Here is a 14814-nt window from a genome sequence, read left to right on the forward strand (position 1 = left end):
AGCAGTTTGTTAAGAGTGTGCGTGACTTACCCTGTGGAGCTCAATGGAGTCGATCCACTGGTGTCTGTGCTCTGGGTCTTGTGCTCTGAGGTACCACACGCTGTCGTTCACGCTGATGTCCAGCCGGCATTCGTCAAACTCATGAGGCTAAACAATAAACACACGAAAAAAGGACAGAAAAAATAAGGTTAGCTGGACCGCATTGGAAACATACCACTGCACTGCTGAGACTTTAAACAGCATGTCATTATTATCTCCTTCAACACCTGACAGACACCTTGTTAACACCTTGTTTACATCTTGCATTAAAATGCGTGTTGATGTGTCGGGGACGACGTTTCTTCTATTTCAGTGTGGAAATCTCTGAGATTGTGACTCGGAAAAGAATAGGACATTTTATCGATGGAAGAACTCTGTTTCTGCAGAAATAACACTGACTCTTTCTGTTTTCTCATCTTAAAATGCATCTTTTTAAACGTGGGTGCAAACCTCCCATCTCCAAAATTGCTTTTTTTTCAGGAATTAGAAAAAAACGCTTATCCTTCTCTACTTTGGCTTTAACAACTGGAAAACACAGCGATCCACCACAGTCACAGTGATGGGAGAATAATTTCTTTAGTGCAGGCTTATCTGTATATCTTAAAAAACAAAGAAGAAGAGTGTAGCAGAGGCGCAGCAGCCTGCATTTGCAGACGCAGTCCCACAGGAGGACATGTGGCAGATAACTGGCCTTTTAAGGCAACTTGCAGGATGGAGCATATTCCTAATAGCCCTCGAGTGTACTGTCAGCGCTGTGAAACTGCTGCGCTGGCACGGACAGTAACCAGGGACTGTGTGTGTATTGGTGTGTGTGCTGGGGGGGGGGTGCCGTGGAGTGTTATTTACCTGTGCAGTATTTACCAAATGCATCAGTCCATCTGAGAGGACACCTTGACAGTGAGTCACAATGCTAAATCACTCTCAAGGTCTAATCGCAGCGAAAGAACAGGCTGATATATGAGTCTTCTCAGAGTGTAGTTGAGGACACAGCTGGAGGAGGACAAAGAACTGGAAAAGACTCAACGAGCAGGAATGCCAGAGACTGCAGAGAAACCACTTCAGAGAAGACGCTTCTGCATTCATGTCGGCCACAATACTTCAAACACATGATTTCTGTCTGTAAATGCACAAAAGTACAATCATTTACTATAGAGCGATGACTATCGACTTACGGCCCGCAGGCCAAATCTGGTCCCGAATAGGGTGGTGGGTGGTCCCCCAACCATTTTCTTAAACAAAATTAAATAAAGTGATTCACACTGGGAATTGTTTTGTACTTTTAATATACATAAAGTGGCAGAGTGCGTAAAACAGTCACAAAATAAAGCTTGTTTATCAAAAAAGTTCCACTGGAGGATCCCCTGTACCCCACAACAGAGGTCCTAGCTAAGCCCCTACTATCCTAAAATCCTTAAAACATCCTAAATTCCAAGAAATGTCCTGAAATCCTAGAAAAATCAAGAAATCTGACAAACATCCCGAAATCCGAGAAATGTCCCAAAATCCGAGCAACGTTCTAAAATCTGAGTAATGTCCCAAAATCCGAGCAATGTTCTAAATCTGAAAAATGTCCTAAAGTCCTCGAAACATCCTGAAATCATAGAAACATCCTAAAATCCTTCAAACATCCTAAAATCCTAGAAAAGTGCTTAAATCCTAGACACATGTATGGGGTTATTGCACCTGGCCCGGAGCCTCCTTCCTTTTGCAAAAGTGGCCCCCAACCAGAGCAAGCTGAGGAACCTTGTTCTATGGGGGTCTGCAAAAACCACTACAGTCGCTCATTTCACTTCATTAGCACTTAGAGAGAAATAATTAGTGATTCAAATAAACACCTGCATGTGTCTTTAATTCGTTTATCATTTGTTGGGTTAGTGAATCAATCTGGTGATGTGAATTTAAATACTATAATTACATTTTATTGATTAATTCTGTCTAGCAGCTCTATTTAATCAATACAAGAATAACACTGATTAAACTGTCACATTCGGCAAGACGAGCTTTAATAAAGGTGCATTTAATCGTTAAAAACTGCAAGCTTGCACTCTAGTATCATCCAGAGGCAGCGTGAGCTCAAACCATTACAGAGAACTGTATTACTTCAGTGAGCTGGCAGAGTAATAAATGGCCCACTGTGGTGTCTTTAAACTGGTTTTACTGGAGGAGTGTGACTTGGCTGTGCTTCCCAACACCTGGACGGCACTGGGGCCAAGTCCAGATATCAGGTTCAATACTGAGAGCTTTCCAAACCAGATGCTCATTGCAAAGTTACCAGCAGCAGCGTGTGCCAAAAACCAACACCAGTAACCAGACAAAAAGAGGAAGCACACGCGAGGAAGGAAATTATGCTGCATCTTTAACCCTCCATCTATTATGAGGAAGACAAGAATCAGCAGAAAACTTTAACGGCCTGCTTTTCTCCTGAACAAAGACTTTTTCCATTTTTTTTGTTCCAGCAAAACTGTAAAATTGGGTAAGAATAATACACAAGCAGAACTAACAAAATATGAGAAATGTGAATGTGTTGCAAATATCCACATCGAGTGCTTTGAAACCCTTTGAAACCTAAACAGAATCAAATAAAAACACGGAAAAGGCAATGAGCAAGTTGACAAGAAATTAGCAAAACATTACAAGAAAAATACCTGAAAAAAAAAAACCAAAAATTAAAAAGAAAATGTGCTGAAAACTGAAATGAAAAAATAGGTATATTATTTTCTGTAACATAATTTAAAAAACATAGTTATAATAATTAAATAAGTAATCATAATAATGACAAAATAATTTTCTGGATATTTTTACCTTTTTTTTCTTCAATGCCCCCTGCTTAAAACTTATTTTCAATGCATTTTCTTGTCAACTTTAATTAGTTTATTTTAATTTGTGGGACATTTTTCAATTTGTTTCAAAGGTTTTAAACTTTGATAAATAGCTTACAGTTCTCAATATTTCTAAACGCAGCTTTGAGGCTCCAGACTTCTATTTTGGAACAGCCCTAAAAACTTACAGGGAGCGCTGACGCGTTCCTGCACACAGCCTGCAGGGTGTTTGTTTGGCAGATGGGATTTTAGTGTCATTTGGTTGCTAAGAGAGTGAGAAAATGGATTCCTCTGGACCATCACCTCTGGACTGCGGGGTCATGGGTATACTGGGCTGAGGAATGAAAGGTTACTGGGATCCACGGCTACAGTAAACAATAATTCATCACGGGAAGGTCGTTTTCTTGCACTTGTAGAAAATGACACGACATGTTGGCCTCGATCTCAGCCCGGGTTGTGTGTGAAAGGCAAGCAGATAAAAAAAGAAACCTGTAGTAGTGTTTGGTTTGCGGCCGTGTATTTGTGCATGTGTGTGGGCTGATGAATAAACAGCGAGAGAAACAGGCTGAGCTGGAGAACTTCTGTTGCTCTGTGCATGCTGCAGTACCTTCCAACCAGCCGGTATGAAATGCACGGATGAATATTGTAGATGTGACTGCAGAAAAGCACTTCACATCCCACAACAAATCAATATTTCGATTACCTTCTTGGAACAAAAATCCAAACCATGAACCATGCATTTTGTCAGTGTTTCAGTGCACTGTAATGTCCACAGGACACTTAAAGAGCCCAAAGTGTGTGACAAAATAATTACGACACAATCACAGGGTTCCTTCAGCTTAAGGCAAGTTAGATTAAGAACTATTTTAATGCCACTCAGAGGAAATTGGTCAATTTCGACGATGCTCGAGTTGCCAAGTTGTGATGTTTCAGGGCAGAAAAAAATGCTGGAAAGCATGGACACTGTGTCAACAATTGACGGTAAAAAATGATGTCTTTCCTTAATTTGTTCCCAAACTGCAGTTTTTGGCACTTCTGAGTTGGCTTCATTTTTCAGCCCTGGAGGTTGCCGCTTGTCAAACAGACAAGGGAGCAATTTCTCTTTTGTTGGTTCAGGGAATTGTGTTGTCATTCTTGCACATTGTTGGTGGTGAGGAGAATCTGCCATCGACTATTTCTGATGTTTTTTTTGGGCCTAATTATATCCAACATTCAGATCATCTGCGTTACACTCTTGGATTTCTAGGGACTCATATTTGTGCGTCTTGTTTGTTTTGGATAGTTTTCAGCTTTATTGTCTCATAAAAGAGCACAACGACGGGAGAACATGACAGGAAGGGGAAATTACGTCAGTTTTTTGTAGCAAGTAATATAGTAAGCAATATGAACACTTAACTCAGAATGACTGCACAAAAACAGCTTTTTTCTGTCTCTATTTTCATCAAACGCAGACTTCCGACGCAGCTTCAAACGGACTGAGCTGGTGTACGTGTTCGCAGTCACAGCCTCCTGGATGGGAGCTCCTGTCGTTTAAACGACATCGAGGCACAGAAACCAATGCAAACACTGAGAAACCCTACAAAGCTGCACCACACGAGGCATAACTGGATTTCATTACTCATTTGTGCAAATTTAAACATCATAATTACGCTTGCTGCAGAGGAAATTCAGACAAATATAGCGTATTGGTCCTTCATCATTACTACTGACTTCTGGTGCCAGGAACATCTTTCTGTAGACACCAAAACTGGATACCAGTGGAGGAAACACTGAGTCACCGAGCGGTCAGAGCGAAAGACAAGGAAAGGGAAGGCTAAATAAACAAGGCAACAGCTTTCTGTCACTGACACACACACACACACACACCTACAGACTTTAGGCGTGTGGTTCTTGACCCTCCTCATGACCCCAAGTGTTGAGGAAGTCACATGTTTTGAGGAAGAGTCCCATTTCCTGGCTGAAGACACTTTGCAATTTCCACCACGAGCCTGACGTCATTCACAACGACTTATTCATCCTCCACTTGACCTTAAGTCTCTCTTTCTGTTTCTCTGAAACACCTCGGGTGGTTCATTGTGAAAGATACTGAGCGTGAAAAAACAAATCATTACATCCAGTGCCACCGCATTAAAGACGTACGAACAATCCAGCAACACATCCAGTCTGCTCTTCTCACTTGTTCCAGTAAGAGAGGGAATTACAAGTGGGTCAGTGTGCTCTTATTAGCCGACCGCGGATCTAAAAATGGCGATGGCGGTGAGCAGCTTTTGAAGGTGCACTGTTGCACAAACAGACAACCTTACAATCATATGCACACATAACTTGGAATAGCATGACAAGAATGCAGCTGCCACCTGAGTCAGTTATACCTTTGAAGTTAATTTATTAATTTTGAGCTAATTACAATAACATTTTTCTATTAATGTGAATATAATCGCTGTTAACATCAGAAGTTTGTCAAAAAAGACCTCCATAGTGGAGCCAATATTCCTGTGTTTGCTTTGTGTTTTGGTCTTTATAATTCCCATAATTTCTCTTTAAAGGATGATTATTATAATTATTATTATTATTATACTGTACCTTACTCCTGACATTGCATTTTGGTCTTGCACTGCTGTTTGTTCTGAAATTCAACCATTGTTTTCATATTTTTCTTTTGTGTTGTATTTTTGCTTTTTGAAACTTGTTTTTTTAATGTGATTTTATGTGTAAAGCATTTTTAACATTGGTTTGGTAAATGCTATAAAAACTCAATTATAATTATAATTATTATTATGATGTTAATGAAAATGTTCTGCATTGAACTAGACTTATTTTCTGGTTTTGTATTTTTTGTGTATCTAGTTCTCACAGCATGTTTGAAAGCAAAGATGAGCTAATAAATGTGGGTCACCAAAAGGAACACCTTGTGTTTGTGATTTAAATTGGATGGAAACTAACAAAAGTAGTCCATGTCCAAGTCAGCTGTCAAGTTAAACACAGATTTGATGTTTTTCATTGTTTGCAATAAATGTACATAAAATTAGCCAACGTATTTTTAAAGCGAGCTAGTTCAAGTTTCTACTTAATTCAGGGAAGGATGGTTTTGATTTAGTGCATAATTTGTGATTAACTGATTGGTAATTTACTGTTGAAACTTGTGATGTTGCAGAAACATTCATCTGTGTGCACATCTCAACTCAGATATGTTGTTTGTAACACTGATCGGTATCAAATTCAGTAAGTGTCATCAAGTTCCCTGTTAATGACGGTGGCTGTGAACACACAAAGAGGGTGGTTATAGTCCACTGTGTCGGCAGGTGGCGGACACAATGACACCAACAGTGTATAATGCAATCCAATCCAGCAGCTCTGCAATGAATCCTCCCTTTTAGTCGGGACTGTGTGTCAAACAACTGTTTCCAGTCTGTCGAAATTTGAGGCGGAAGTTTAGAGTGCAGGTCGGCATTTTATTGTATCGTATTGCTGTTCTTGTGTAATTTATCGTAAGCCCTAAAAAGTTGGGTATGCCAGCCATGATGGAAATCAGCCGCTGAGACCATAAGAGTGTGTGTCACCAGCAGTGTGCTGAAGTCCGTTCAGTACATCCCAACACTGGGTTTTTATACTGCGTCTATTGCTCTCATGAGAAATTCTTCTGAAATCACACCTTCTCTTGCAGGTTTACCAAAGTTTAACGAGTTCAGTGTCCTTACTGAAAACTATGACTGACTCATGGTGCAACTTAAACCACAGACTTCACTTTCAACTTAATATACGCACACAGAAACTGAAATAATTGGTCGTTTTATTTTGGTTAATCGACCAAAATTAAGTATTCTTATCAGTGAAGATCCATTTTGGTCATTTTTTTAAGCAAAACTGATAAACATTAGCTGTTCAGGAAGAGTGACTGTTTGGCCGTCTTGTAAGTGTGAAAAGTGAAACCACTGATTATCAGAACCATCCGGATATATGGGCAATTATGAAGTCAACAGCGTAAGAGACTAAATTACAGAAAGAAGCTGAAGGAGTTAATGAGATCACATTTCACTGGAGTTGTACCTTGTATAGTAATTCTTTGTGAGCAATAAAATGATTAATTCATTAAAATGTAAGAATTTCATGCTTTTCAGTGCCATTTATTACAGTAAATTGTGTAATTTTAAGTTTTGAACGGTTGATAAGACGATACATGACGTCTAACAGGTGTTTCACCGTTTTTTGACATTTTATAGTCAAACGAGAAAATAACTGAGATTTAACATGATAGAAAATAATCAATAGTTGCATTTACGGCAATTATTTATTGCCGAAAACTCAATAATATTTTGATTACTATGGTATCACAAGCCTCCAACCCAAGTTCACAACTGTGGGTCAAATAAAAAAAAAGCGATATTGCTCTTTCAGGGCCGATATTGATTATTAGTAGTTAATGAGCCCGATAACCAATATTTGGAACCGATATGCATTTACAATAAAAATGTAAATCTTTCAGTCAATATTTAGCATTTGGAAAATAACAAACTCCAACTCAAAACTGTGTTTAAATGCCTTTAGCATGAGACTTTCAACATTAAATACAGAAAGCAACTTATTTTATAAAGTCATGTGAAAATTTAAATTAATGAATAAATAAATAATAAAATAAACAAAGAACAAAGTAAAAAATAAAGTTCCTTTCTTAGCACTTTTTAATTAATTTTATTGGCGATCATTAAAAGAAAACACTGACAAAGATAATCAGCAAAATGGCAAATATCTGCCCTAATAATCAGCCAGGCCGATCATCTATCGACCCCTACTGCAAACTGTGAACACTGTAGACCATCTTTGCATTTAAACCAGGGGTAGACTTCCCTCTCCTCTTTACCAATAAAACACAGTAAACCTGTTACGTCTGAGAACATTCTGTACTTTGGTGCAACTGTGTCTGAGAGTTAACACCGGAGGCACGAGGGGAAAGGACAAAAGGGAGAGAAATACCAGCAATAGAAGAAAAAACTTTGTGTTAAAAAAAGGTTAAAACTCTCTGTGCATGACCAACACCAGCTATAACTCTTTGTTATTTACTCTCCAGACTTTTGAGGCATATTTCCATTGGAATGAGAAACGAGTACAGTAGAGCACCGCATGGAGGTTAATATTTACTCAAGCTGGGAATGGATGAGGCTGAACAAACACAAAAAAGCCTGCTTCATGCTGCCTGGGAACAGTAACTTATTCATTTGCCTTGTTACTGTTTGGAGAGGGACGCAGACGCAGCTTCAGTCAATGACTGACCTGAGCTCCCACTGAAACGGGATGCAAGGTGAAACAGTGTGTACGTCCAGCATTAAACACAGCCGGCGCACTGGGGTGTATTTCCTCTCTGTTTAGCAGAGTGCGGGAGCCGTTTGAATCTTTCAGACAGGATATTATTAAAGTCAGATAAGCGAGAGAGTCTCCACTTCAGAATCCAATTTCGGGTTTTACTCTTTACAGTGACACAGCATCAGTCTCATGATAAAGTTTTCAGTAAAGTGTTACCACATAGCGTGCTGTTTTGAAACTAGAACAGTCACCTGACGGCCAAGTTACCCCCCAGCAGAACTTGGGACATAATCATGAGTTATTTGTAAAAATAGGTTATTACCTGCAGTTGCAGGACGAGTTTGAGAAACTCCAGGGTAAAGTTCCACATCTGATTAAAATTGTCAACAGCGGTCGAGCCTTAGGCCTGCATATTGATCCAGGAAAGCGTCTTTCCTTCAAGAATTTAATAGAAACATATGGTGGATGCCTAACATCTGAATCGTATTTAATATATCATGAACCAAAATCCTCAAAACTATGTGAGAGAAGGAGAGGGAGGTGGGTAAAACACCCATGACAGCAGAAACAGAAAAGTCTTTGCTTTAGATTTCTCCTTATCTGCTCCTTATGTGATCAGCTTATCTCATTTGTGTTTATTTGGATGGTATATTACATAACAACATACATTAAAAAAAAAACAAAACATGGCTTTGTGTTTTCTTGCTTTAGGTTCTTCTGAGTTTTTTCCATGAGCAGGCCAAATCAGATGCAATGTGCAACACACAACCAAAACTAATTTTCTATTAGATGCATATGATGTTTTTGCAGCCCGTGTTAAGATTGGTTGAGATTTGAACAAAGCATGCAGTGTAGGAAAATGTGTGGCCAAAGGTGAATTTTATTTCGTACAGAGGTCTATTTACCATGGAAAAGACAATCTTTGTAATTAATAAAGCTGACTGCACAGTTCTTCTGCTGACCTTCGTCTATCCTTTGGTCACCTTTACTGATCAAGCATCATTTCGGCAGATAAAATAGTCTGTGTGGCCGCTGACAATCAATACAGATTCATCAGAGTTCATCAGCTCATAGCAAGAATTATTCACGAGCTGATGTTACATTTTGTTACATACAAGGAGAAGACTGGGGGCTTTTATATTAGTCATTTCAAATCAATTTCTTTGGGGTGCACCTTTATTGAACAAACATTGGTAATGGTCAATATTCAGTGTCTTTCTGTAGTCTTACATCAATTTTGATTATTCATTATATAATTGAAGCACTGCTTTCACTCTTTTAATGCTGTGCTTCACTCCCGATAATTAAGAAATATTTTCATCAAAATCAGACGTATATTAAAGGTTCTTTTTCACTAAATTTATTGCCACCTCCTGGAATTAAAATATAAATAAAATTCTACCTAAAGTATAGGTAAACTAAAAATGTATATGCCATCACAGTAAATCGCACTCACTCATGTAAAATGCAGTTTATGGTGAAAAACTTAGATAAATACAGCTGTTTGCAATTTGGTTATGTTTTCACAGTAATAGAAAACAAATAATAGCAAGGCAATATTATAGTAAAAAGGCTTAAAGCAGTTGTTGTATGACTGAATTGTGCTTATCCAAAGATAGTGTGATAAAGGGCTGAATGACCTTGATTTTTTTATTGTGTGTGTGAAAATGTCTTTGTTTTCCTTGCACTAAAGCGGGAATAAATGATAACAAAAACATAATAAACAACAACAAAACATCAGCTTTTGGCCAAATCGTAATTTTAAACATCAGTACTGACCAAGAACTTCACAAACGGCGCTTCCCTACAGTTCAGAAGCAATGCTGCACATCTTTTGTTGTGGTGGAAATAAACCCAGACTGGTTATCAGAAGCATGCAACCAAAATGCCGGAGGACCACACCGCCTCGCCGTTTGGCTTTTTGTCAATGAAAAACCAAACTACAGCAACATAATCTACAGAAAAATCAGCTGAAGCTTTGGGCGCCGTGACACACAAGAGTTGTTTGTGGCAACATTTGCAATTTAAATAAACATCCACAGAGTATCCTCTCAGGCTTTGAAGAGCAGTGGATGTGTGCCACAGTAAGTTTGGTTTCTCTCTCTTTGTGAATGTGGCCCTCTTGCACAAACAACAACGTACGTTCTTGTAAGACGTTTTGAAAGGGCCAATATTGCACAAACGAAAGGCTGCCGTCATAACCACAGACAGCGGCACACTGAAGCTCAGTAATCAGAGAGAGGAGTGCTGCTTTGTAGTGAAGAACGTCAGTAGAACTCACAGTGATGACGGCTTTGCTAAGGCAGAGGGAACCCCGACAGCCGTACTCCGTCTCATCCTGGGACTTGTAGTAGCTCAGCGTGTTGTTTTTCAGGACCACCCAACGGTCCTGCCATCCATGGATGTAATTTGTCCACTGAAAAAAAAAAAGCACTTTTGTAAGAGCCACTTAATCACATATTTTATACGTGGTAAAAAGTTGGTTCCAAATGTATATGTTGCTGTCAAAGCCACCAGACTCCATCGAGAAAACAGCACCATTGAGAGCTGCTGGTGTATCAGTTAGTTACTTAGTTAATAACTAGGAAGTTACAAACTACCTTTTTGAGGCAGCGGTAGACCAGCAGCTCCTGTGTTCAGCGATGTTAAATGACTGTTTTCTCAATGAAGTCTGGCTGTCACTGTCTGACGCATAAACTTAAACTTGTATTGTTTTTTTAGGTGGCTAAAATATTTTTTTTCATGAACCCTCCACAGCAGTCTATTACTTAGCTTGCATTTCTAGCCTGCTTCTCCAAACTGGGGGCACGCCAACTGCTGTCTGTAATATACTGCAGGGCTGTGTAATTAATAGAATTTTGATTTCAATTTCGGCGCCCAACAATTATAAAAACAATATAATTGAGAAAAAAACAATCATTTTTCCACATTCTGTTTTGCAAGTGTACCCTTATTATGTCTTGTGCCCTGAATGCCACGCGCATGCACATTTGCGCCCCTCCTTCGCATATCCTGAGCTCAACACTCTCACACACACATCCACCACAACACAGTCATCAGTTACTGACACATCATACAAAGCAACTACATAGGAATCAAATTAAGGAATTAAAAAAAAATCTCAATGGGAAAAGTATTACGGGAAATAAGAGTTAAACTGTTTTTACGATTCAATAAATGCAAGTTGTTTACAAAGTCAATGAGTAATCGTGGTAAATAATCGTAATTTCAATACCCCACTTCAAAAAACTCTGAACCATCCCTTTAAAATGTTCAGCTGTCATAATGACTACTACGCTGTTTTTTGTTGATTCAGCTGGTTTAGAGGCTGCACTTTGTGGTGGTGCTTTATTGAAAGGTTGTTCAGCTCATAATTTATTGACTGCCTGGTTTATATATGAAAAAACAAACACTGAAAACTTTACACTTTAACACAACAAAACCACAAATTGCGCCCTCAACAATCACCAGAGTTAAATCAACAGCTAAGTTAAACAAAGTCTTTATTAAAGGACTGTTAGTTAGGCTGTTAAACTGCAGAGTAGTTTCCATTTAACGGGTTACTTAGTGTACATTACAAACATATAATGCACTTCTGGGAAAAGCGGAGTTAGGACATACGTGGGATTTTATGGACTCATTAATCCTCACAAGACTGATGACGTGTATGGGGCTTAGTATGATTGAAGAGGTGAGCTTTTCTGGATGATGAAGATCTGCTTAATCTCACAATATGCTTGGTTAGCGGGTCAGCCTGCAATCTGTTTAGAGGCTGCCAGCGTACAGTGACATTAATACCACATTAGCTAGCGAGGAGCTTAACTGTGGTCAATTTGGCCAAAACAAAGTCTTGCTCAAGTGAGCAGAAGCATATGGCCAAATAGGTTACAGAGACTGTGTGTGTCTGGCAGGAGACTTAACTGTCTGTTAACTGAGAAAAACACAACAGATCAACAATAGCTCACAGTTTGTTGTTTACATGGCGCGCTCAGTTAACAAGCGGTAGTTTATTTCTACCAGCGGCTCAGCAAAGGTTTTCCTGCACCCCGTATAGTGTTGTCAAATCAATGTTTACAGTATCACTGGACATTTGCCTGAAACACTTTTACCATCTGCTGCTGTATCCACATTGTTATCAGTGTGTTATCACACTGGAGCTGCAACTATTACTCATTTAATTGATTAGTCGTCAATTGGGTTTCAGCTGTATAACAGTTTTAAGGTATATTGTGGTATAAATAATTTATGGTTATAATACTGTGTACATTTACTAAGCTACAGTATTGGGAAAAAATGGATGGAGAATCTCACCTTTATTTAAGCTATTTTTTAAAAAAGAGACTATTCAGCTTCCAGCTTCTTTAATGTGGCTATTTCTTGTTTCTTTCATTCTCTATGACAGAAAACTTAATATCTTTGGGTTGTGGACAAAAACAAATATATTTGAGGACATCTTGGGCTTTTGAGAGATAATAAATGATATTTTTAAACATTTTCTGACATTTTATAGACCAAACAACTCATCAATAAATCCATAACCTAAGAGATGGATTAATCAACGATGAAAATAGTTGTTAGTTGCAGCCTTAGTAGACGTGGCAGATGACAGTCGCTCTCTTCAAACCCACCAGACTCCATTGAAAAAAACTGTCATTTTGGTTCACTGAAAACAGGAGCTGCTGGTCTACTGCTGCCTCGATCAGCTGGTAACACTGTGTTATCATGTGACTTTGGTGAATTTGAACTAACCCCTTTAAATGTCAGAGTCACACAATAACACAAACTAACTAACTGATCAAGGCAGCAGAAGACCAGCAGCTCCTGTGATTGGCAAGGTAAAATCATAGTTTTTCTTAATGGAATCTGGCTTGAAGAGACCAATATAACAGCTACAGTCCCCGTTGGAAATCACCAGATGATACTGAGGTAAAGCATGAAAATACTTTAAATATAGCACACTCTTAAACTGATAAGATTGTTTTATTGTTGTTGTTGTTGCACCCACAGCAATACATTGCTTGGCTTTTAACTTTTAGTTTCACAGTAAATAAATATGTCTTTATGAGCTTGTATAGCTAAGTGCTGATTCACATACCCTGTTATGTCAGTGGGGGGCTTTCCTTTTGCTTCAGTGGGGATTACTCAGTCGAGCAGCAACGTCGGCCAGTTGACATTAGGTAAAAGACTCTGAACCCTCAAAATAGACACGGCATGATTTGTCATGAACCAGTCACAGCAGCCCCATATATGTTTCCAGGGATTTAGGGATTGTTCTAGAGTTGCAGCACATTTCTTGGATTTAGGGATGTTTCTAGTATCTTAGGACATTTCAGGATTTTAGGACCTTTCTTAAAATTTCCGGTCATTTCTAAGATTTTAGATTGCAGAGATGTTAAGACATTTCTAGGGTTTTAGCACATTTCTAGGATTTTAGCAAGTTCGTAGGATTTTAGAACATTTCTGGATTTTAGACCATTCCTAAGATTTTAGGATATTTCTCATTTCAGGACATTTGTAGGACTTTAGTACATTTCTAAGATTTAAGGTTGTTTATGGAATTTTATTAAATTTCCAGGATTTTAGGACAGCTGTAGGATTTTGGCATATTTCTAGGATTTTTTTTTAGGATTTTAAGTCATATTTACAGCTCTAGGACGTTTTTCTCAGAGTTTAGGATGTTGCTATGATTTTATCACATTTCTAGGATTTTAGGACACTAGGGTCTTATCAAGGACCTCTGTTGGGGGATCCTCCACTGGCACTATTTTGATAAACAAGCTCTATTTTGGTGCTGTTTCATGCACTCTGACACCTTGTGCATCCTAAAAATACTAAAACAATTTCCAGTGTGAATCGCTTTATTGTTTTAGTGAATTACTACATGGTTGGGGGGCCACCTGGCACCCTATGGGGGCCATACGTAAAGTATCACTGTCATAAACCATTCCCAGATGACCTTATTTCAGCCTGATATTTGGACAGGAGCCTCCCTTGCCCTCAGCTCTTGGCAGTGACATTGACTGAGCAAAAGAGGAAATTCAAAACATGACTTACCTTACTGAGGACTCCGCTCAAGTCCACGACCCCAATCAGGTGTCCAGATTCATCTCTGGGCTCTGCATCCTCCTCGGAACCGGACGAGTTCCAGCTCTGGTTGTCTGACATTTCCCCAACGCTTTTTTTGGCTAAAAGCAGTCCAAACTTGGCGTATGAGGTGAAGTTTAAAGGGTTAAAACCAGGCAGCTGAGGGCTTGCTAGCTGACAGCTCGCTAGCTCCCGCACCGTTTAAACAACCGTCGGTGAGTTAAACACACATCCCGTCAAACCGTCCAGGTAAACGTTAGCTAAACCTCGAACTGCCTGTCACGCTAGCTTCGCCGTTGACGTCGCGTCGAGTCCTTAAAAAGTGGCAGAAAAAGGATGAAACGCAGGTCAACGTGCTCCGGCAGACAGCAGGTAATCCGTCGTCGGGTTTCAGTGAGAAGCGGCGGCCGGTGAAGCGGTTGTTTCCCTCTGTTTGCTGCTGACAGCTCTCCCGTCCAACGCCATGTTTCAACTGACGTCTCGAGCTTCTTCTTCTCGGTGGGTGAGCGCGTGTTCAGGCTTGTGTGGTGCGCAGGGGCGCTGGCTGCGGTGACGTCACCAAATCCACTCCTCAACT

At 39.4% G+C, this 14814-nt stretch overlaps 1 protein-coding gene across 4 annotated transcripts in view; it reads right to left on the reverse strand.

Annotated features, from left to right (window-relative positions):
* The window catches only part of LOC121959888 (ceramide transfer protein-like), a 28666-nt gene extending 13852 nt beyond the window's left edge, over positions 1–14814 (reverse strand). For 2 of the 4 annotated variants that reach the window (XM_042509416.1, XM_042509417.1), the window contains exons 1-3: positions 14208–14811; positions 10435–10569; positions 31–147 (exon numbers count right to left, since the gene is read on the reverse strand). In XM_042509416.1, the coding sequence (XP_042365350.1) occupies positions 31–147; positions 10435–10569; positions 14208–14318 (363 nt within the window). In that variant the 5' untranslated portion in view covers positions 14319–14811. Of the gene's footprint in view, positions 1–30; positions 148–10434; positions 10570–14207 lie in introns of all 4 variants that reach the window. The other 2 variants (XM_042509415.1, XM_042509419.1) reach the window with 2 other exon arrangements.

The sequence above is a fragment of the Plectropomus leopardus genome, chromosome 20 (assembly GCF_008729295.1).
Source record: "Plectropomus leopardus isolate mb chromosome 20, YSFRI_Pleo_2.0, whole genome shotgun sequence".
NCBI lineage: Eukaryota > Metazoa > Chordata > Actinopteri > Perciformes > Serranidae > Plectropomus > Plectropomus leopardus.